The 23,847-nt window shown below is 38.6% G+C and overlaps 2 protein-coding genes and 1 long non-coding RNA gene across 3 annotated transcripts; 1 reads left to right on the top strand and 2 right to left on the bottom strand.

Annotated features, from left to right (window-relative positions):
• Nucleotides 1-1,877: 1,877 nt before the first annotated feature.
• LOC148185709 (uncharacterized) lies at nucleotides 1,878-2,466 on the bottom strand. The gene is made up of 3 exons (XR_015775704.1): nucleotides 2,410-2,466; nucleotides 2,228-2,300; nucleotides 1,878-2,025 (listed from the first exon to the last, which is right to left on the bottom strand). It is a non-coding gene; the product is annotated as an uncharacterized LOC148185709 (long non-coding RNA).
• A 5,567-nt stretch (nucleotides 2,467-8,033) lies between these two features.
• nicol1 (NELL2 interacting cell ontogeny regulator 1) lies at nucleotides 8,034-12,970 on the bottom strand. The gene is made up of 4 exons (XM_042512573.2): nucleotides 12,820-12,970; nucleotides 12,477-12,609; nucleotides 10,185-10,273; nucleotides 8,034-9,137 (listed from the first exon to the last, which is right to left on the bottom strand). The coding sequence occupies exons 2-4, from the start codon at nucleotides 12,586-12,588 to the stop codon at nucleotides 9,066-9,068; spliced, it is 273 nt and encodes a 90-aa protein (XP_042368507.1). The 5' UTR covers nucleotides 12,589-12,609; nucleotides 12,820-12,970; the 3' UTR covers nucleotides 8,034-9,065.
• A 1,505-nt stretch (nucleotides 12,971-14,475) lies between these two features.
• Nucleotides 14,476-23,264, top strand: nelfa (negative elongation factor complex member A). Its single transcript, XM_042512213.2, has 11 exons — nucleotides 14,476-14,722; nucleotides 16,496-16,667; nucleotides 18,691-18,852; nucleotides 19,004-19,093; nucleotides 19,294-19,421; nucleotides 19,604-19,673; nucleotides 20,459-20,550; nucleotides 20,670-20,778; nucleotides 20,958-21,286; nucleotides 21,881-21,980; nucleotides 22,937-23,264. Exons 1-11 carry the CDS (start codon nucleotides 14,513-14,515, stop codon nucleotides 23,119-23,121), a joined length of 1,647 nt encoding a protein of 548 aa, XP_042368147.1. The 5' UTR covers nucleotides 14,476-14,512; the 3' UTR covers nucleotides 23,122-23,264.
• Nucleotides 23,265-23,847: the final 583 nt, after the last annotated feature.

Genomic DNA, 23,847 nt, shown 5'->3' with positions numbered 1-23,847 from the left:
CATCGATTGAGACCTTGGCAAGGGCAGCATCAACTGCAGCGTCATCATTTCCTGTGGAAGTAAGAAAGACATGTAATGGCATCAGTTAAAAATAAGACAGGTATTCATATTATTGTCCATAAAGAAGATTTTAAGTAAATTGCACAAAACACTAAAACCCAACATACACACACAGTTACGGCATTGCATCATTAAGACATATTGTGCACATAGAACATTACTTGAAAATATTATGAAACTATCACATCAAATGTGACCATTGAGTTACCTTTCTTTGGTGGTGCTGCACTGATCACAACCACTAAAGCAAGGGCCAACAGCAAAATTTGGGTCTTCATTTTCTGAAAAGAAATGAATACATTTAAAAATACATAAATACATGCATTTCTTTAATAAAAAAAATACATAAATACATCAAATGGTTGGCAAGTATTTAGTAGCTGACTGGTGGATTTGTGTGAGGAGTGAAATAAAGGTGCTGGACTCACCTTGAGTTTGTAGGAGCTCTCAGGTCCAGCTGATTTCAACTCGAAACAGGAGTATTGTGACTGTCTGACTGATGCTCCTCAAATATATACCCTTTTGACCAAAGTATGTTTGTTTACTGTGACGAGAGCATCCAATGAAAAATTTCCATGGTTTGCTAGTATATGACAAACAATGCTCCAAGGCACATTATGTAATTCAAACATACATTATGACTCCAAGGACAAAATGCTTGTGTTTTATTCCACTTTGATTCACATATTTTACCTATCAGGTGTCAAATATTTTGGAAGTCCCTCGGTGAAAGTATTGGCAGGCTCCTTGCATTGATTGCGCAGCTGTGGTTTCAATATTTGTTTAGTTTTACACATGTGTAAAGGTCAAGTGTGTGGTATTCAGTGGCATCCAGGGGTGACGCTGCAGAACTGAAACTTTTCCTTTTATTGTGAAAACATGAAAATGTGGAAATGTTGATGGCACCATCTCAAGCCTTTGTTTGATTTGTCCATTCTGGGCTACTGTAAAACATCATGGTGGCAGACTATGCAAAAGAGGATCCGCTCTGTATGTTTGTGTAAACAACTCATTTAAAGGGAACAAAAACACAACCGTTGTTGATTCAGGTGATTAAACACTAATGAAAATGTATTTATGAATATTCTGAAAAAGCTCTTAAACTTTAAGACAAGCTACTGTTTTGTAATACTACAGCATGTGATACAACTACTACCACAAGTATTCTGTTTGTAAGACGCTCATAAACTTGTTTTTCAAATATTTGTTCCTCAACTGCCACTCTAATTTGGCTAAAACCCTGAGGCTTGGGTAAACTTGTTGATTAGCTGACCAACTCAGAAAACAGCTGGTTTCAAGTGAAGATATGGAAGCTGCAGTGTGCTCCTGGAATAATTTCTTAATTTCTTTCTCCTTATTATCTTTATGTAGTGTACAATGATCAGCAATCACCAGTAGGTGAAGATATGAATGTAACTGTACACTGAGTATTATCATTTCTTATCTACAAAATGAAGAAAAACATGCCTTTGTCTGGTAGTATAAACTCTAACGTCATCCTTATGTATTTCCAACAAAAATCCAATCATCAGCGCAGGATGTGGTGGCTGCGTTGGTGACAGTGTGTTAATGCTCTGTTACTTGTCCATTTTATGTGAAGCTGGATAAACTGCTGAAATGTATTAACAGATATTTGGGCTACACACAAATTCGTAAAAAAGTCAAAATTGCTGATAGTGAAATGATGACAGAAAGATTGCATGCTGTTAAAGGAATTTATTTGATCCCTTTACCGTAAGACAGTGCCTCAGGTGGTTTCATTGTAAATAGTTTGGTGACCATGACGATGACCATGCTGCTGTCGATCAGGTGTTTAGTTGAGGTCCTTTTCAGTAATAGAATCGGCTGCATGTTCAGCTTCAGCTGCATCTTTGTCACTGATGTCAGCGACATCTGCGTCACTTATAACGATGTCGTCAGCTTTGATGTGGTCAACTGCAGCAGCAATTTCAGCCTCATCATCATCTGTAGGAGTTAGAAAGACATGTAACTGAGTCCAATTATAAAAGACAGGTATTCAAATTATCTTCTTCAAAGAACTTGATGATTTTTGTGATTTTAAGTAAAAAATGCACAAGACACTGAAACCCAGCATACACACACAGAAGACATATTGTGGCTATACAACATTATGCAACTATAACATCAAATGTGACCATCGAGTTACCTTTCTTTGGTGGTGCTGCGCTGATCACAACCACAAAAGCAAGAGCCAACAGCAAAATTTGGGTCTTCATTTTCTGAAAATAAATAAAAACATAATAACATTTAAAAATAAATAAATAACAGTCTGAGTACAGTAACTGACTTGAATTTGTGGAGGGAGTGAAATAAAGATACTGGACTCACCTTGAGTTTGTAGGAGCTCTCAGGTCCAAATGACTTCAACTCGAAACAGGAGTATTCTGACCAACTGACCGATGCTCCTCAAATATATACCCTTTTGACCAAAGTATGTTTGCAGACTGTGAGGAGAACATCCAATGAGAAGTTTCTACAGTTTGCTGGTCAATGACAAACAATGCTCCAAGGCAGGGGGGTCAAAGGTTACAGATGACCTCAGACTAAGGCCGAGGGAGGGGAGGGCGGCATTGAAAGGTGCATGGTTGACCCTCTAATGGAATCAGGAACAACAATTACTAACTGACATATCACTGACAATACAAATTATATGTATTTACATATGAAATGAATGGAGCATTGCCATTTTCCAAAATAATATATTTGAACTGTACATAAACAGTCTTGGAACTGCATCAGTTTTGCATGACTAGAAGGCCTATATTTGAAATTAGTGGGCTTACACTTTTAATTGCAGTATATCAGGTGTACACAATATTTGACCAATCTTTCATTCATGGAAATTCCCTCAAGATGGAATGATTAAACTAAGAACAAAACTGATTTGATGTTATGATTGAATACTTTGCATGAAGAACCCTGCACTCAGCAACATTTTGAGATAAAATAAGCTTTTAATTTAAAAAAAAAAAAAAATTCCCTCTTACAATGAGTGATGAGGTCCAACACTAAGACACCATTTTCAGCCAAATTGCAAACACTTTTGGTTGTTTTGTGAGCAATTGCTGTGTTTTTGTTTTTGTTCGTGCTCTTCTCACTGGTTTGAAGTAAGTGGAGCTCAGTTGGGAAAAAAGATAATGCCACACATTTGTTTGCACCAATTAGCATTTATAAACGTTCAAATTAGAATCTGATGACAGCTGGGTTGTTGCTTATATGGTCCAGACACCGACAAGCAAATCTGAACAAAACCCACCCACGCAGTACTGATAAATCTGTTTCGTTGAGGTTAATTCATTGTAGACAATAACAGAGGGTTTTCTTTTTTTATTTTATATTATTATATTTATTTTTTGTTATTTTTTATATCTTGAGTGGATTCTTCTTTAGCATGTTTTTCTGAGATTGTCATATAATGAGTTATTTATGGTAGGCCAGTAAATATATAGGTGTGCATAATTAATGCTTTAACATGCCTATCACTTATTCATGGTGCCCTGCTAACATCGGCGAATTCTCCAGCGGTCTTGTTGAAGCTGTCACACACTGTGAGTTTAAAAGCATAATAAAGATCAGCTCTTAGATTATCAAGATTATATTTAAAACAAGGGCAAAGGGAAAAAACAGAATATTCACTGTGACTCCAGGTGTGTTTGAGTAACTTATCCAGTTGACACTTGACAGAAATAACTCAGAATATCTTATTATCTAATATATTTAATGACAAGTGCTTTGTCAATAAACATACCAAGATATGCAGTTTAGAAGTTCCTTAAACTCTGAAACAGGTATAACTCATAGAAAAAACAAATTCATGACATCAAGATTTGAATTATTTGTGATGGCAGCTATGTTAATACTAATCGTGCTACAATTTGCATCATTAGCCACCACTTTCCATTAATGTTTGCCTGAACAGTTTGCTAAAGGTCCAAAAGAAGGTTTTCTACCTGCAGCCAAATCTACATTTTTTGTCTGAGACCATTTACCAGAATTCAGGATGTGACGTGACAAACTCTTCCAGTATTCAAAACTCATTAAACGAATGCTTGATATCAGACTAAATAAAGGTGTCTGACAAACCCGATGTCACTTGAGCCATCAAGTGGCCCCTTCTCGTGGAGGATGGCTGGTCGACATTTTAGTATCACATAGCCGTTTCCATGTGTTATAACGATGAGATACAGAGAAATATGTTTAAAATGTGCTCTTCACGTGAGGTCAGAGTGTAAACAGTTAGCTAATGGCTTATGTACAGAGCTTTGAGTAATACATGTAAATGGTTTGCTAAACGTAAATAAACAGCTCAAGTAGCTCACAGTTACAAAGTCCAAATATTTAGTTTAAAGTGAATCAACAGTTAAATTAGCTAGTCATAGACAAACAGTGGAAATTAACTCACTTAAAAGTCATGAATAAACAGTGGCAATATGTTGCTAAAGGTAATTAATAAACGGTCGAAATAGTTCGCCTAAGATTATTAACAATCTATGGAAACAGTTTACTAGAAGTCAACCATAAATTGTTTAAATGATTAGCTAAAAGTCATCAATGAACATTAAAAATAGCGCAACAAATGTCACTCATAAATTACGGAAATAGCTCAAAGTTATTAATAACAGGGAAAGGGCCAAAAATCATTAATGAAGGATAGAAAGGGTTAGCTAAAAGTCATTGATGTCATTGATATTACCACATATAACACATATATTACATGCAACATACATATATTACATGTAACATAGTGGCCATCACAAATAATCAATGGACATTCAATCTTGGTTTCCATCCTTATGTGCAGAGATTTCTCCACATTCTCTGAACTTTTTTTTAATTTTATGGATTATAGATGGTCAAATTCCTAAATTATTTGCAATTGTGCGTTGAGAAACCTTGTTTTTTAATGTGTTGGATTATTTGCCCATGCATTTTTTTCACAAAGTGGTGAACCTCGTGCCTTACTTGCTTGTGAACGACTGAGTCCTTTTAGGATGCCCCTTTTGTACCTCATAATGACACTTTAATCTGTTGCAATTCAAACTGTTTACCTGTGAAATATTCCAAACACTTGTGTTTTTTTCACATTAAGCAACTTTTCCAGTCTGTTGTTGCTCTTGTTCCAGCTTTTCTGGAATATGTTGCAGGCATCAAATTCAAAATGAGTCTTTATTTACAAAAAAACAATGAAGTAGATTGGTTTAAACATTAAATATCTTGTCTTTGTACTGTTTCCATCTTAATATAGGTCAAAATAAATGTACAGATCATTGCACTCTATTTTTATTGCTATTTTCAGATTCACCTGGCTGGGAGTTGCCTTCTGGTATGCCAAACAAGTCCCACTGTCGAGTGAGGTGAGCAAACTTTTGTGGCAATGTCAAAGCAAAGTAAGATAAAAGGGGAAGAAAATATTGAGGATTTTGCTTGCTTGTCCCTGCTTGAGAATTTCAAACAGCTGTAGCGATCAAGTCAGCTTTTCCAGGAGCAGATGAAAGAGGAGTTGAAAGGCCTCTGTAGAGAGAGGAAGCCAGTGGGTGAGTGGGAGAGGGAGTGAGGAAGAAAGTGGAGGCTGCTTGACAACAAAGATTTTTCAGAGTGATTCAGCGTATACTTGGTGTCCCTGCAAAAACCCTCTCAGTCATTCCTTCCAATAAAAGTCTGGTAGGTTAAAGCTGCCTCAGCAACAGAGCTGGAGAATCCCGTGTGCAGCAGAAGGGGGTTTGCCTCAATCGTACACGGTAGTGCCTCTGGGCGGGGAATCCTGCCAGGTCACTGCAGGCGCCTCAGTGGCTAATGTACTGCCTCAGTTTCCTGTTTTGTATCTATTTACAGTATTTCACCCCCATCTGCATTTACAGCCACAGGGGATGTACAGAGTGTGGAGAGTGCTGCATTGCTGCGACACAGCTGGTGCCTTTGCTCAGGGCTCCTCCTGCTGGTGTGGATTTGGGTATTGCAGGTTGTCTTCTTTTCATGCTGTAATCTCTGTTGTAAAAACAGAGTCGTGTGTGTGTCTGTGTGGGAGGCGATGAGGTCAGCTAAAAAAGCAAGACTTTCAAACATCACTTCTGTGACTGGTAGCCCACACACACACACACACACACACACACACTCACACACTGCTCTGACTGGGTTAAGCCTCTGCACACGAACTCTTTTGATAAAGAGCTGCTATGATTCAAGGTTATTGCTCTTAGACAATCAGTCTTCTACGAATTGTAACAGCAGACGCGGTGATACCAATGTTAACAGAAAGGGAGCTGAGCCACCTAAATATAAAACCTGCTTTCACTCCCAGTTGAAATCGTGATTCTGTGGGGTTCACGTTGACCATGCTGATCTTCCTATGCTATTAAAGGAACAGTCAGTATGTTCACATGACAAAAAATCAAATTATTGTGTTAATCCAATTAAAACTGGACTTTTAAAATATTTGTAAACATGTTACTCCAACTGAAATCTTACTAAATCGAAGTTGGACCAACACACCTAAATTACACGGTTGGAAATCGAGTTACTCTTTCACGTATATACCTCAACCGGGCCTGAACTGGCTTTAGGCGTTCTGCACATGCTCCGTAGTCTCCGCGCTGGCTTTGATCCGGAAGTCGAACTGCATAAATTTGTAAAAGAAAACTAGGAAAAAAAGAAGAATTGAGGAAAACAAAAACAAGATGAAGGTAAAATCCTTAAAGGGTAGAGTGCATACGAAATGTACACCGCCGAAAAGTTATCCATGTTTTTTTTTGTACAACATGCCACTTGCCAACTTGTTTGTGGTGTAATGGGTCAACCAGAAGGTCCGATAGCAATTAGCAGAAAAAGGAAATATTGTCACCTACTGAACGGAGTCAGACATTTGTTCGTCAATAAATCGATTCGCCCTTCTTCCCTTCTTCTCTTATATACTAGTGCAAGGACAATAGTCCATCACATGGCCAAAACAAGCTAACTATGCGCGTAAACATACTGAGTGTGTAAGATAACGGTGAAGATTGCAACCAGCTAAAACTTCTCCTTTAGTGTTGTTGTTAAAGAGGTTTGTTAAAGAGGTCTCTTCCTCTCAGAACATGACGAGGTGATTGAAACAGTAAGAACACTGAATAAAGCAGTTTCATGCTACAAATCGGTTTTTCTCAAACACCGTTTGGCATGTCGGAGACAGACCGTTAACCAAGCACCTGCTACTGTGCACCGACCTTTTTCTCCTTTGATAATTTAAGATCCAAAGGAGGTTTTCACTGGGAGCCAAATTATCCACAGAGGTCTTTATCTCCCCAAAGCAAATGTACCCGGGCATTTAAACTCGTAAAAAAACAACAACTAAGAAGTAAAACAGTTTCATTTTGTTTTAAGTGTGTTACTCCACCACTCTTGATGCAGATCAGCTTCTAACTACTTCTACTATTACTACTGAAATAGTACTAGTGATTTTTTTCTCCTTAGAGATTTCAATATTTTTCCCAGACCATGTACAGATTTTTAGGCATTTTATTATCTTAAATGGCTTAAATAATAGTACATACGGCTGCTGTAAATGTGGGAAAAAAATCTCCCCAGGGCAGCCCTCGGTTTGGGCTGAATCCTTAATAGTTACGTCTGCCACCGCCCTGTTTTGGACTGTTGTTCAGACATCACGAAACAGTTAATAAATGAATCAAAGCCATTATCATCTGATTAATCTGTAATAATGAAAACGCTCATTAGTTGCAGTCCTTGAGGCCCATTGTCGAAGTGGAAATACTCTTTACACATTAGTTACACATAGTCATCACAGTGCTACACCTACGACTAAGCTGTGAGACCAAGCAGAGACCACAGTAAATAAACTAATGAATGAATTTGTGTCTATATTAATGCCAGCACAAACCCACACTGTGCTGCTTTATCACAGATCACACTGATGCTCTGTGATAAAAGTCCCAGCCAAAAGAAATAATGAATGCAGAGAAGACCATTCATTGTTTTTATTGATAGGTACAACATTAAGACAATAAATGGGGCATCTCGTGACATAATGTTAACAAAGTACACTGTTTATGAACAATAAACAATAAGACTATTATCTCCCCCTTTATGTCTCCTGCTGAAGCCAGCATCCCTTCATCCCATCGATATTGCAGTTCATTTATATCCTTCATTTCTATTCTTGCATACACCTTTGTCAGACAAAGAAGACCCGTGTACAAATACAGAATCTATACATACAATCTACATTAACAGTAGGTTAACAGAAATTGCTGTAAATTCATGCTACAGTGCTGTGCTAAATCAAGATCTACAAATATGTTTCTTCCGCCTTGAAAAGAAGAAAAAAAAAGTCTAAAATATTATTTGAATTTCTGGTAAAATTTCTGATTTCTTTACAAAAACAAAGAAAAATAACTTTCTTTAATAAGTTACCCAACCTTTTTGTTTTTTTGCAAAAGAAGCCAGGCTGCAAATACATTAATCCGAATCAGTGACATTTTCCTGATTCCTAAAGTTATTTTAATTATCTAAAAGTGTTATTGAAATATTTTGAGCAGTTAAATAAATTCCACGTGATGCTACAGTTTGATGTGTATAATCGTCGTAAACATTAATCTCATACAACACATTCAACGAGTGAATTTATCAATGCATCCTACTGTATCTACATTATACAGTCAAATACTAAAAAGTACAAAAAAATAGTTTATGCTTCATAGGAGACAGATGACCCGATGAAAAACAATCAAACTAATTTCACAGGCATGTGTTTCACAATGTAAAACGTCAGTGGTATAAAAGTCGTCCCCGATAAGGCAACACAATGACATGCCCCCTGATGCATGATTTTAAATCAAAGCTCCACTCAACAGTGACATGAGAGAAAATAAAATAAAGTGCCTATTGCGTGAATGAGTTGAGATGTTAATCGCTGTACATGAGTAGAGGTTTGGAACAGGGTCGTTGTCGGTGTGTTGGGGTGCGGTGACAGTTGGAAGTATCCTCGGGTGTGCTCAGCGCAGTGAGTTGGTGGGCATACAGTCACACAGGGCCCTCCTCTCCGCCCTCAGCACCAGCGTCTCCGTCTGCAACGCACAAAACAACGTGTCACTGCATGTAAACTCGGGCTGCACAATTTGTCATTTTTTAAATCATCAACAAGATATTGCATTCTCTTAAAACAGAGTACCTGTAGAAAACGGCAGCTAACCCTCCGCCAGTGCCTTTCTTTGTATTTTTGCTTTTTGTGATGTCATTTTTGGAGTATCATCAAATGCTTCATTACCCTAAAATCTGTGCAACCTAAGCTTAAAGGTTATGTGAGTCATTAAATCATAATATTGTCATTACAAAAAAAAAATTAGACTTCTGTTTTTCATCAGATTTTACAAAATAAAAACATAAGGATCCAAATAAATTTTAAATGTTGAAACATAAAATATGTATTAACACTCCACAGGTTTTGAGATCATTTTTGCTTTTAGTTTTATTTTTATGAGCACGGTGTTTCTGTACCGTCGCTTACGTAGCGTTGTAACGTCATTATGAGCGAACAATGTGATGACAGAGAAGACAGAAGCCTTACCTTTCTGCTACAAAAAGAAAGAATATTTTAGCAATTATGGTTTTTATTTTACATCCACAAAAGTTATCTAATGAGCTAACATTTGAACAGACAATCCGCCAATAAATGAGCTTCAGAGACAGAACCAGCTTCTTTCATCACCACGTCTTTCTTTGTGGATTTTGTAGTGATGAAAGAAGCTGGTTATTGTGCTGTTCTCAGTACTGATTTTTGAGCTGCAGACGTTGCATACTGCTTTTTAAAAATACATGTTCTTACTACCACCAACGACAACATAGTCCTTGAATCCAATTTTTTTTATTTTTTGACTAGTGCCTGTAAAACAGTCATGTAACTGTTTTTTATACAGATAATTCTCCAAAAGATGCTGGAACTGATCATAAATCAAAGATAATGTGGTAATAAACATGATTCTTTGTATTAAATACTGAAAGATAACATTATTTAGTGACTTTAAGGTTTCATTGTTAATATTATTTTTATTTAACACAATGACAATAACAGGATTATAAATGGTCTCTGCTTCTGACAAGAAATCTTCACGTACCCTGGCATCAAGGTTGAACGCGGTCTTCTTTAGATCTTGCAGTGCCCTCTGCATAAACTCAAATGCATGACAGTCCACACATGGGCGACCTGGAAACAAGAGAACAAAATTATCAATAAATCAAAAAACCTCACTCAGAAATATCAGTTAGGTTATTGGTAGATTATGAGACAATTGGCCCCTTTGCACAGATATGCAAATGGACCAACACAAGAGCAAGAAACTCAGTCTGTGGTGGTTTTATGTCTTTTTGTAGTTGTTGGGTCTCTTTGACATTATTGTGCGTTTTAATTTAAAAATTTTATGTATTTTTTGGTCATTTTTCGCTCCATAGTCATTTTATGTGTCCTTGTGGTTGTTTTGTATCTGTTTGTAATAATGTCTGTCTCTTTGTGGTTGTTTTGCCTTTTTCCTTTGTGGTGTTTTTGTGGCTCTTTAGCGCCTTTTTCACCTTTATACCTGTCTGTATAGGTACAATCAGGGAATGGGGGGTTGAGTTGTCTTGCCTTTAAACCGGCACAGTAGGTACAAATTGGTCTGTATGGAAAGGACAGCTGGCACGATGGGTTTGACGTTTTAACGATGTGTTGTGTGTGTGACCCACCACAGGAGGTAACAGCTAACTCAATGAAGAAGAACAGCAACCGAAAATGTGCACAAATTTAAAATACAATGATGTCCAGGAGCTCCTTACCCTGCAAGCAGAGGACGACATCAGCCGCCAAGACGCGGTAAATGATTGTTATTGGCATGTTTTGCCATTGTTATTTTTTCCGTGATGCCTGCATGCTATCTAAAATCACACACTAGAGCGGCATGATGCCACCGTTGTTTCATTCTGCGTAAAAAATAAAAGGCAGCAAAAAGAAAGAACTTAAGTGACTCTAAAGCGTGACCTCTGTGCAAAAGGGCTTTTGTGGTCATTTTGAGTCTCTTCCTGGACGGTACCTGATAATTTGAGTGATATTTTGCAGGTAAAGGTCGGGGAGGCCCTGACACTTTGGGCCCCTGGGGTACCTGGTAGGCCTGTTCAGTAATCCATTCAAGAGTGAGCTACACGGCAATATTTACCTGAGATTTTCTAGCGTGAGGTATTATTAGCCACTATAACCTTGTCGCACCAGACCAAGTACGGCTGAAGCAGCAAAGCCCCTGAACGTACTGAACTAAAAACGTGTTTTTTAGTGCTTTGAAATTAAACAAATCATCTGTTAAAGGAAATATTGTGATATTTCTCCTTAAAAATGTCCACAGTTTTGCTTTATGGAGCTATTTCCTATGATTTTATACATCTGGCTTTGACTGGAGTGATCTACTTTTACATATTAGCGTAAATGTTATTCAGATTTCGATCTTGACTGTAAATATGACCATGGAGAAGGCTAGATCCCAGTGCTGTTTTTTTTTTTAAATTGGTGAAATTTCTGATCATCACAAACTGAAAAACAAAATCATTGGTCATTTGTTTTCACCTAGGGACTGTTCGTTATTTATGAGGTGGGAAGGAGGGATGCAAATAGGGGGAGGCACTTTAAATAATTTTTAAGCACTGAGGAGAGACTTATGTTTTTATTTGATTTAGGGGAGAGCTTAAAACTTTAAATGGTTGTATTTGTATTTATTTTACTGCGGATTTTTAAAACATGAAAAAATACACAATTTACAACAGGCAGAAAAAGGTAACAACAGAAAATATCATCCGATTTCTGACTTCTTACATTTCTGACTGTCCTTTGATACACCATGAGGGACAAATTCTCCCATCACGAAAAAATAAATAAATCTGAACTTAAAACAGTGATATTTATTAAAAATTGGTTCATTCTACCTCTCATTTAAAATTTAGCCAAAAATAAACAGTTTGCATGAACTAACCAGCATGCACAGCAAGAGTGAAAAACAGACCTGTTTTTAAACTCCAGGATTTCGTATTCAACTTTAACTTTAAAACATTAAACACCAGTCAGTAAGGGTAAAATAGCTTCGAGGAGAATGAAGACAAAAATAAATAAAAATAAAAAAAGAAATCACACCCCAGCTACCCTGTCTTCTGACAAATAACGAACAGTCCCCTCATAAGGATGATAAAATAGGTCTTATAGTTGCAGCGCAGGCCCATTTTCCTGCTGTGATTTATACACCAATTAGGATGACCTACAATTCCCACCAGGAAACCTCTGTGAGGACCAATAAAAACATCACTGCACAGACTCCCATATAACAAGCATATACAATCATGCGTTAAAGACGCAGAAAAAAAAATATATAAATCTCATATTCAAATCCACCTACTTTCGGCAGGGATGACAGTCCCAGTCTCCTGATCCGCATCAGCTGCACCGAGACAGAGGAGCTGCACCGCCAGAAGGAGCACCGCTGCCTGCAGATAACCGCTGGACGCCATGGTGACGATGTGATCGGATACCTTTGCAAATTATAAATAAAATGTGCAGGTATGTGTTCAAATGCAACAACGACAAATGTGCAACGCGACCGTCAGTTGGTGAAATAACACAATCTGAGAGGCTTTGTTTGGAAAATAGTCATTTTTTATCAGTATTTTTTGCACGTATTTAAATAATACAGTTTACAGAGAAGAAAGACTGTTTATTTAACAAACTGCATGTTTTCCTACCGTGAATCAGTCGATGATATTTTGCCGATCAGCACAAGATGCCCACCTAGGATTGTTTTATGTAGATTAACGGAGCGCGCATGCGCATGGCTCATCTAAAAATTGCTTTGGGGAACGGAATCGAGACTTCCGGAGAAAACATTCAAAATAATGGCCTTGAAGAAGAGACTGCAAAGTTTTAAACATATTATTATCAGTGTTAGGAAGAAACTAGTTGCTTAAAAGTTAGCTAGTTACCTTTTTAGTTTGGCTTTTAATTTAACTATTTATTTTAGTCTGTTTTATTGTTTTAGTGGATGGTATATTATATAATTATAATTTTTAACATTTTTATCTTTTTTTTATTTTTGATCGTTTTTTTATTTTTCTAAATTTGTGCTGCAATCCTTTCATTTACATTTTATGTATTTAGAGTATTTTATTTATTTATTTTTATCTATAGTTTTTTTCCTGCCTCTGGTGTTTTCTCAGTTCCTAGTTTTAATGAGTACTCTTATTTTTGTTTTGTAATTAATTACAATGTAGATGAATTTATCAAACATTCATCAAGTCGTTAAAAGAATGCTACAAATTAATCAGCTTTAATGTTAAAGTCCTGCTCACAATCAGCTGATCAAACCAGAGATATGACCATAGTATTAACAAACACCTGTTTCATTGCATTTTTCCAAAAACTTTATTGAATACATTCAACACACAATCAGTATGTACATTTGAAATTGTCATACTAGTACAGACTATATGTCATAATAGAAATATTATGTAAATACAAATGCAATTTGACCATACATAAATAAAATACAGGTAAAATAAACATGACAAATAACCCTTATAGTAGTAGTTTTTAATTTTTAATAGTTTTTGTCATTTTCCAGTTTTTACATTATTGTGGTTGTCAAGTACATTTTAATTTATTTTTTATAAATGCAAACACAGTGTCAAGTTTTAGAAATCTTATCAATAGTTTTGAAGTAAATAACTCAATAACTCAATTCAAGTGCACTCGCTTATGTAATTAGATTTTTTTTTATATTGAAAAAAGATTAAATACTAAGTAACAGTTTTGAGGAAAACAAGTCAGGATATTTCCAAAATAAAGTCACAATTATAAAATATATATTTCATAATAGAAAAGAATAGAAAAAGAATAGAAAAAAAAAACATTGCACATAAATAAATAAAATGTAGGGCAAAGAAATAAAGGGAACAAAAATACAAACTGGAATGCATAAATTATTTTAATTTTTTTTTCCAATTCTCAGTGTTTGAGTTTTAAATTTCCAATGGTTGTCAAATATATATTAAAACGAAAATTAAATAAATAAATATTTAATAGATGGTATATTATATAATTGTAATTTTTAACATTTTTATCTTTTTCTAAATTTGTGCTGCAATCCTTTCATTTACATTTTATCTATTTAGAGTATTTTATTTATTTATTTTTAGTTTTTTTTTCCTGCCTCTGGTGTTTTCTCAGTTCCTAGTTTTAATGAGTTCTCTTATTTTTGTTTTGTAATTAACAATGTAGATGAATTTATCAAACGTCGCCTGACACTTAAATAAATATTTAATTTTAATTCATTTACGGTTCAATGTTGTCAAATGACCCCGCTCGGTGTGGGCGGGGTCCTGACTGTTTTCTTAGGTAGCCTGTTAAAATGCCCGAACTCAAAACACTTCTTTTTCCAAGATGGCGTCGATGAAGGACAGCGACACCGGCCTGTGGCTTCACAACAAATTAGGCTCCACGGACGAGCTCTGGACGCCTCCGAGCATCGCTTCCCTCCTCACCGTGTCCGTAATTGACAACATACGGCTGTGCTTCTCGAGCTTATCGCCGCCGGTGAAGCTGAAACTGCTGCTCGGGATGCTGCATCTTCCCCGGCGGACCGTTGACGAGGTGGGTTGCTGTGCGTTAGCTAGCCGTTAGCCTGACAGGTAAAGTAAGCTATTAACTTAAAAAACACCGCAAATTAAAGAGCTCCAGCTCCGGTTTGATGCTCCAAATCACAAAAATGTTGTCCCTATAACCGTTTTAGTCGTCTAACCGCGTTATTGAATCTATTATGTTAGCGCTAGCTCGCTATCCGTAATAACTGACAACGGTTAACGTCGTTAGCGAGCGGCAGAAACAACGCGAATCCAGCGAGCGCCTCTAGCTCCGTTTTCATTTAACAACGTTGACGCGGATTTACGTAAACGTTAATTATCCACACGAGCTGACTTTGACTCTCAATTGCGTTTTTTTTTGCTGTGTTATACCAGCGACAGCGGGAAGCATTAGCCTAGCGGTTCTCGCGCAGACATTATGGTGGGATGGGCATAAGACGGCTAACTGGGAGAGCTGGAGGGCGGTACCAGCATCTAATCCGACATATCACTTGTTCAGCTGCCTTTAACGTTACATACCCGTCATCAGTGTGTCTTGCATATTCAGACAGCTTTTTCCAACATGATCAGAGAGACCTACCTCTGCAAAAGTATCTGAGTCAGGATCAAAACCAACAAGATCCTCATTTACTGCAAGAAATTTGCCTTGATGCATACAATGAACATGTCAAAATGGGGGCAAAGTGCTGTAAAGTCAAGCACATGTAGTGCCAATAGTTTAGAAAATTTACAGTGAAAGTATGTAAAAAGACTGCAACAAATATGTGCTGTTTTTATCGCTTTAAAACCTGGAGCGACATCACTTTGCCTGTTAAATTAATGATTGATTAATCGGTATTTGAAGAAAAAAAATCTTTGCTTATTTCAAACAATACCAAATGCGTTTTATTGTCAGTCAAAGCTTACAGCAGCATATTGCGTATATTTTCACAGTGTTTCATAGCCTTTCGATAAATGGATTACATTTTCTATCTTTGATTGAATTCTTACGGACTGGGTTGTAAATTTGTGATTTTATTTAAAAACATGTCAAAGAGGCATTGAGCAACTTGGTAACAAATAAGTCACAAATTAGTTTTAGAATTTATTTTTTAAGGAAAAAAAGCTAGGGAAAAACTATATTCATAATTGCCATAATTGCACATTTAAATTACAAAATTACTATATTTTAAGCACTTTTCCAAGTTTTCTTTCTTTTTTAAAAAACTTTTTTGCTTACTTTTTTTCAGGTAGTTGTCTTGTACTTGCAAATTTTTGGGTAATTTCTTACCATGTTTTCATCAAGCCAATTTAGTCATGTTTCAAAAGTTAAATGAGAGAGCAGTACAGCTTTGTGCAGCATGTGTAACATGTTGATATGGAGATGTGCAAAAGTTCTTCTTGATCTTGATTTGTACTCATTTGAACATTATACTGTGTAGTCATGATCAGTAAAAGCTTCATTTCCAAGTAGATTTTCACTCACAAGGAATTTGCCTTGATGCATTCGATAAACATATCAAGAGTAAAAAGACAGGGGCAAGAGTGCTGCAAAGTGCTGCAAATGTCAGGCTGTAGCTTGCTATAGTTATGCTATGTTTTCATTTACCTGTCACTGTAGATTACCATAGTTTTTTTGGGGGGCTTGTGAGTGAAGCAAATATAGCAGCCACTTGCATTTTTTAACACCTTGTGGCCAGTGGCTGCTGCTAATTTCCATCCCTGATCTATACCTTCTCAAGCAGCACCTTCATCTGTTGTTTCCTGGTGTGATTTCACTGACTTCGTTTTGCTCTCCCGCCAGATGAAGGAGGCGCTGTCGGAGATAATCCAGCTGGCCACGGTGGATTCAGAGCCCTGGGTGCTGATGGTTGCAGACATCCTCAAGTCCTTCCCAGAGACCGGCTCTCTCAATCTGGACTTGGAGGAGCAGAATCCAAATGTGCAGGATATTCTAGGAGAGCTCAGGGAGAAAGGTATGTCCTACACATTATGCATTCTGTGATATTTAAAAAAAAAATTTCAATGAAATTGTGGGGGACATGTGAAAATTGCAAGTGATGCTGTCTCGGATTATGAAAATATTATTATGAGGATCCGCTGTTTCCCACAAAATTAGAATCTATTTGTGATGGTTAGAGGGAGCAGCAGCATCCGTCTGTCAGCTGTTGATGCTGTTTGAGGCAGCACTGAAGGACTGTCCCCGTGAGCTGCTCTTCTCCTGCTCTCTCTCTGCCCCAATAGCCCGACCTTACACAACACTACATGATCTCATGACTACTCGCCATATTTTACACTTTAGCAGAAGACCCGAGGTCAAATTGCAAGGTTGCGCAGATTTCACAGGGATTGGCTGAAATTGCGTTAATTGTTGGGATTACAACCTCATGAAATCCTAGAGGGGCTTCAAAATAGTCTTGTAATAAAAAAGTATGCTGTGAGTCTCATTTCTGTGCCATTTACGGGCACACTGCTTTTGTCTTTAGCTATCCGTATCAAAGTGTGACACACACACACACACAGATAACCTGATGTGTTTTTGTGCAGGTCTGAACTCTGAAGCGAAACTGACACACTTGAGCGCAACTAGTTTCACATCTCTGTTAACCTTTCAAGACATCAGCTTAACTTAATTATCACTTGCTACTAGTCTGCTGCTAGCGACTGTTATTTTGGTCTGTAATAAATATGCCTGGCCGGTTGATTTCTTCATTCACCATAGAGTCCCTGTGGCTGGTGAGACAGAAGTTATTTTCGGACACTGAGTGATCCTGTATGACTTCAGTTCATTGATATTTTCTCCAGCATTGTATTTTTTATTTTTTTAACCATGGAGGCAAGAAAAACAAAGTGTTTTTCCTGATTTAATTTAACACAGGGTTAATAATGGAGTAAAAGTAAAGTAAAAATATTCCTTTATTGCATTTGGACTGTAAATGAGTTTGGACATCCACATAATGTGCTTGCACTGTTTGGACAAGTAAATATAAGAACTTTTTGCTTGTTCCTTGCAGATTTATGACACTTTTTAATTGCAAGAGGGGTGCAATATTACATATTACTCTTCTGTGTGTGTGTGTGTGTGTGTGTGTGAGAGAGAGAGAGAGTGAGTGTGTGAGAGAGAGAGAGAGCAACAGAGTCTCAGCAACAGAGTATTTGTCTTCTGTAAGTTTGTTTATTTTGGGTGAAGAGATCTGAGTAATTCCTTTGGATTATCGTTACTTCATTTATCGTCATCTTCACTGCAACACAAACAGAGCAAGCACTCCTCTTTGTACGATAGTACACAGCCTACAAATGTTAATACATACTTTATTTCTTTTAGTGACTGTGATATTAAGCAACAGAAAGAGACTGTGCTGCTTCTTCCCGCGGACTACAGGCATCTTTCAGTTGCTGGTTACATAACATCAGGCTATGTTTCTCCAAAAGTTGACTCAGTTTCAACAGTTTGCAGCAGACTGCTGTTTTTTATCCCTGGCATCCTGTGCGGCCCCACCACTGCAACCTGAACGCACTACCCACATTCAAGCGAAAGAGAGGACTATGACGTTTTTGCTGCAACAACTGACTCGATGTGAATGCAGCTTAACAGACTTAGTGAAGAAGTCAAAATAAACTGACTGTATAGGGCTGATTTCTGTCCGAAATATTTCTGCAGGCACTCTGCCTGCTGAGCATGTGCTGTAATAAGTGGCAGCATATCCTCAAAGTAAATAGTTACTTAAGGGTTCAAGGATTTTTTTTTCTTTATTTATTTTGTCGGCACCTTTTCTATTGTTGTGGTTTTTATGTAGATTTTATGTGATTTTATGAGAGCTACTGGATACAGGAATTTCCTAATCTGGATGAATAAAGTGTCTGTCTGCTTTAAGCTTACTCTGGTTTGTTTTCACAGAATTCTAACATCTTTGCTTGAAGTTATTTAGGCCTCATAATGATCATTCAGTGCCACATCAGTGGTTTCACTCTGATGACTCGTTTACCTCTCCTCCTTAGTGAGCGAGTGTGAGGCGCCTGCCATGCTTCCTCTAGAGTGCCAGTACCTGAACAAGAGTGCGTTAACCACGCTGGTGGGACCCCTCACACCCCCCGTCAAACATTTCCAGCTGAAAAGGAAACCCAAGAGTGCAACCCTCAGAGCAGAGCTGCTGCAGAAATGTAAGCTGCTTTAAACTTGAACTATTGCATACTGATATTTTAAAGTACTTCTACAGAGAAAGGTGGTGGTTTTCCTCTAGCTAAAGTAGAAGAATCTCTAATTGTGCTTTTTTTTTTATTCAGTTGCATTCTCTTGTCTAATCTATTTTAGCCACAGAGACAGCCCAACAGCTAAAAAAGACAGCCGGAGTGCCTTTTCACGCCAAAGGGAGAGGATTGGTCAAAAAAATTGATACTACAAGTGAGTCGAACATCAGTACACGCACCCAAACATCTGTTCTTTCAGTGCCTTTAAAAAGTGGCATCATAACATTGTTCATCAATCAAAAAAATGGATACATCTAAGTATCACTTATTCCAAAAGATAGCCATGAATTTTTTATTCTGACTTCTGTCACTGTTGTTGATATCAAGATGTTGTTATCAATATTTGCATCACAGCTCCTCTCAAGGGGATCCCCAAGGCCCCGTTCCGCAGTCCCACTGCCCCCAGTATATTCAGCCCTCCCAGTAACCGCACACCTATTGCCCCTGCACGGACGCCCCTACGTAAGGAGAGGGGGGTCAAGGTAATGTCAGATTTCCTAAAATGCTCCCCAAAAACTTTCTTCTTAATCTTATGCATCATGTCTGTTTTAATTTCTCTCACACTAACCACAGTTGTGTTTGATTGTCTTATTCTTATGTGTGTTTTTTTTGAGAGATTAGATTAGAGTTTTTCTCACTATTGGCCTTTTTTTCTGCTTTTCAGCTGTTAGATATTTCAGAGCTGGATATGGTCGGCGCTGGAAGAGAAGCGAAGAGGAGAAGAAAGACTTTAGGTAATAATGTTTCCTGCAGGCTTGCCATGGTAGTCAGTTTTAATGGTGTAACACGATGTTCTGGCATTCGACGATTACATTAGTTGCCCACCGCCCCCACTGTTGTTTTGCATTTTTTTAATCGATACTTGGACGACGGAGGCAACAATTATAAACTGAAAATGTCTGCCCGCTGCAGCCAAATTCCAACACAGAGTAGAGTCAGATTTTACTAATGGTGCAAGTCCACAAGACGACCAGAAATTTGCTCCCATTCATTGTGTATTGAAAGCGACTGATTCACTGCACAAAGTTTGCTGGGATATGATGCGGACCAAGCCAGTGATGAAACGAGAAGGCATGACAATTCATAAATTCAAACTGTTCACATCAACACAGCCAATCAAGAATGACATCAGATCTTGGTTACATTAATATTTTTCATGTGGATCAGCCATTTGCAGTTGAATTAGTATAATATGCCAGTAAAGAGTTTTGTACTGTTGCTTTTTTGTTAATAAAACATCCTTTTGTGGAGCTAGTAGAGAAACCGGTGGGGAAATTCTAATGTTTGAATGTTTGCTTTTTATCAATACAACACTCTCCAGATATTGAGCGTCATAAATGAATATATTTTCTTGTGAAATGTACAGTGTGATCAGTCACACTGGTGTTGTCACAAGTTTATTAACCTGTAGCAGAATTTCCTCACAGTGGCATCCTTCATTTCCAGCCCTCCATCAGGCCTACTTTTAGAGCTGCATTGTGAATTTGTTACTCCGTATTAACGTTTTATTTTTCCGTAGAAACGGAGGCCGGAGAGAAAGCAGCCAAAGAAGAAGCAGCAGTGGTGGAAAACACCACACCCGACTATGCTGCCGGCCTCGTCTCTGCACAGGTACCTGACTCTACACGTTCACATCTCTCAAACATTCTGGATTTCTTCCGTTTGGTTTCATATTACTGCCTCCCCCTCTCTGTCTGGCTGTATTGAAACAAATGCTGTACTCTTTTTAGAAACTGGGCGCTTTGAACGAGAATCCTCTGCCGTCAACCAGCTACCTACCGGCCACACCCAGCATGGTCCCCTCCTCCTCTTACATTCCCAGCTCCGAGGCCCAGCCAGGTTAGACGAGATCACATTGCGCTGTATTGTTGCCTCAAACAAAAAAATTCTCTTACATCCAGAGCGCGGGGCTTTCATACACTGACGAGTTCAAAGAGGCAAAGAAAAGTTGCCTGTGGGCATCAGCAGTGCATCTTGTCCGTCTCACAATGTCTTTTCTTTACCAACCTCCCTTAAAGCGAATGCTGGTGGTTCAGGACGGGACACGCTGCAGTCGGCTCGCCAACCAGAGGAGTCAGCAACAGCGGGCGCTGGCGCCACCGCCACCTTACCAGGGCAGTACAAACAGAGGACGCCGATGTACAACGCGAGCAACACTGCGAATCCTGCAACTCCCACATCCCCAAGCACGCCGGTCTCCACCCCCGCCAGCAACGGGCCCCCAGCAGCTGCGACTGCGAGCCAGCCAGAGACTCCCACCCAGCCTCCCAGCACACCGCAGACCCCCACCCCGACACCAGCCCCTACGCCACCACAGCCCCAGCCCAAAAAAAACCTGTCACTCACGGTAAGGTGGAGAGAGTTGGGTCATTGAAAAAGCAAAATACACATAAACTTTTCTTAAGAGTTTAATTTTTATGCCTCCACGCCGGTGATGGCCGTAGGCATTATGTTTTTGGGTTGCGGCCTTTTGCTGCTAGTCGTCCCCTCTCTCTCTGTCTCCCCCTTTCACACTTAAACTGTCCTGTCCCAATAAAAGCAAAAACACCAAAAAAACACCAACTCTCCACTTGGACCCAAACATTACCTGATTAGATTTTGGTGTTCAAAGGTCACTGTAACCTCGTCCATCTCGTTCTCGTAAATGTGATATTTCAGTAACACCTTGACATTTTTTCAAATGTGGCACAAATGTCCACTTGGACTCTACGATGAACTATAGTCAGATTTTTTTTTTTAGTCAGATACTGAATTGACACATCTTGGTTGCCACCTTGACACTCGGCTTATTGTAAAGATCTTCTGTGCTGCTGGGTTGAACATGTAAACTTTATCTGCAACTTGTTCGCAGAGGCAGGCAACCACAAGGCGGTGACTTTTATGTATTAAAACCTTCGTTGTTCTCTTGCTAAGTTTTCTGCACGCTGTTTCTGCTCCTCAGAGAGACCAGATGTACGCTGCTCAGGAGATGTTCAAGACGGCCAACAAGGTCACCAGACCAGAGAAGGCGCTCATCCTGGGCTTCATGGCTGGATCCAGAGGTACAGCAGCAAGCTTATTAGCTGCCTAAATAGTTGATAAATAAATAAACAGAACAGTGAAACAATAATTTCTCATTTTCAGCCTTAGAAAACCTGGTGTTATCTTTCTGACAATGCCCGTCCCTTACTGAGGGACCGACAGAGATTGTTAAAAAATGCAGGCACAATAAATTACTCCTGTCACTATGACAACTGAGTGTTTCCTTGATGCATAGTCTTTTGCAAATAAACCTTGTCATCGCAAAACTAAAATAAACAAGAAATATTGGCGTGGTAACTTATGCCACACCACAGTCAGGGATCAAGGTTTGCACTCAGCTATGTTCACTCAGTCAGACAAATATTTTTCTATGCAGCTGAACTGCAACATGCCATTTTAGCATTTGAATTCATCTTATTGTATTCATATACCAACCGCATTATAAGACTGGACTTTATTCAGACAGCTGCATTGAAGTGTTAATCAGCCACCATATAACAGAGACGGTAAATAATTGTTATTGCCATGTTATGCCTTTGTTTTTGTTCAGCAAGCACCCCCAGTGCATATGTTATATGTCACACTTGAGCCTTAAGCTGTTGCATTCAGTATAATGCCAGTCATGCATTTTTTGCTTCCGCATTGCCAGTATGCTGTCTAAAATCACACACTGGAACAGCATGATGCCACCGTCGTTTGTTGCTGTGTGAAAATGTTTTAGCTTCTGCGTCAGTTCGACATTCTGGACATGTCCTTCAAACACATTGTAGACCCTTTTGTCTGCTTCTCTCTGAAATCGCTTTTGTAGATTTTCCAATGGTTGAATACGTCTTCAGGGAGGGCAGTTAGAGGCAGTGCGGGCTACATGCTAGCTCTGACAGCTCAACAGACCATCAGTGGCTAAGGTGTCTAAACAGACACACTAACCTGGAAGGTCCAATAATAACCAGCATGCTTCTTCCTGTCCGTCTTGCAGAGAACCCGTGCCCGGAGCAGGGGGACATCATCCAGATCAAGCTGAGCGAACACACGGAGGTTCTGCCGAAAGCGGACGGCACCGGCAGCACCACCATGCTGGTGGACACAGTCTTCGAAATGAACTACTCCACAGGACAGTGGACCCGCCTCAAGAAATACAAACCCATCACCAATACCTCCTGAGGCGCGTCACTTCCTCAAAAAATTTACACACCCAAGATTTCTTACCCACTTCAGAAAAATATGTTTACACACTTACAAGTATTTGCATACACATTTGGGCCAAATCAAGCACTGGGCGGGTGAGACTTTGTCGAGGAGAGAAAAGGTCCTTCCTGTTCCTGCACCGCCAAAATGCGGGACTCTTTGAAGAATATTTCTGTACTTTTTGTTTGGTTGTTACCTTTTCCCTTTTATTGTTTCAGTTTTTAAGTCACCTCAGATTCCTGAATGATGCTGTGGTCAGGAGCGGTGAGAGAGTTACACGAGTCTGAGCAGAGGAGTTATTCTCACGGCAGGCACCTTTCAGCATTTGTACTCTGGAGGTACAAGCATGTCACGTGTCTAGAAAGGAGACGAGCTGTCTGTATTTTTCTGTATGAATGTCACATTTTGCAGCTTATCTTCTACCTTTGAGAACAGAATCATGATTTGTGACAAAAAAAGAGATCATTAATGACCAAAAGAAAAAAAAAAGCGGTTAAAATGAGTTCTGTTTGGAGCCTTCTGGTAGATGTTTTCATCCATTTTTCATCCTTTTTCCAAAGAAGGGAAGAAAATAAAGTGACAACAGACTCCAGAGGACGTTTCTGATCTTTGTTACTCACTTTTATGTTAAAGGGAAATTGTTAGCGTTTTCCTGTTGGTGTTTTTTATGTGCCTTTCTCTCCATATATTTATAATCAGATG

Source organism: Plectropomus leopardus, chromosome 23 (genome assembly GCF_026936395.1).
Source record: "Plectropomus leopardus strain MGB_pleo_1.0 chromosome 23, ASM2693639v1, whole genome shotgun sequence".
In the NCBI taxonomy this organism is placed as follows: Eukaryota; Metazoa; Chordata; class Actinopteri; order Perciformes; family Serranidae; genus Plectropomus; species Plectropomus leopardus.
Note: the sequence above shows the minus strand (reverse complement) of the source record. Positions and strands in the feature narration are given on the sequence as shown.

Bases quoted from the DNA above. Each gene is read 5' to 3' on its own strand.
- nelfa (XM_042512213.2), top strand. From the start codon at position 14,513: ATGGCGTCGATGAAGGACAGCGACACCGGCCTGTGGCTTCACAACAAA. The intron at 14,723-16,495 runs GTGGGTTGCTGT...CTCTCCCGCCAG, and splicing joins CCCGGCGGACCGTTGACGAG to ATGAAGGAGGCGCTGTCGGA. The intron at 19,674-20,458 runs GTAATAATGTTT...ATTTTTCCGTAG, and splicing joins GAGGAGAAGAAAGACTTTAG to AAACGGAGGCCGGAGAGAAA.
- nicol1 (XM_042512573.2), bottom strand. From the start codon at position 12,588: ATGGCGTCCAGCGGTTATCTGCAGGCAGCGGTGCTCCTTCTGGCGGTG. The intron at 10,274-12,476 runs GTAGGTGGATTT...TCTTGTTTCCAG, and splicing joins GACTGTCATCCCTGCCGAAA to GTCGCCCATGTGTGGACTGT. The intron at 9,138-10,184 runs GTACGTGAAGAT...TGTGCGTTGCAG, and splicing joins CGTTCAACCTTGATGCCAGG to ACGGAGACGCTGGTGCTGAG.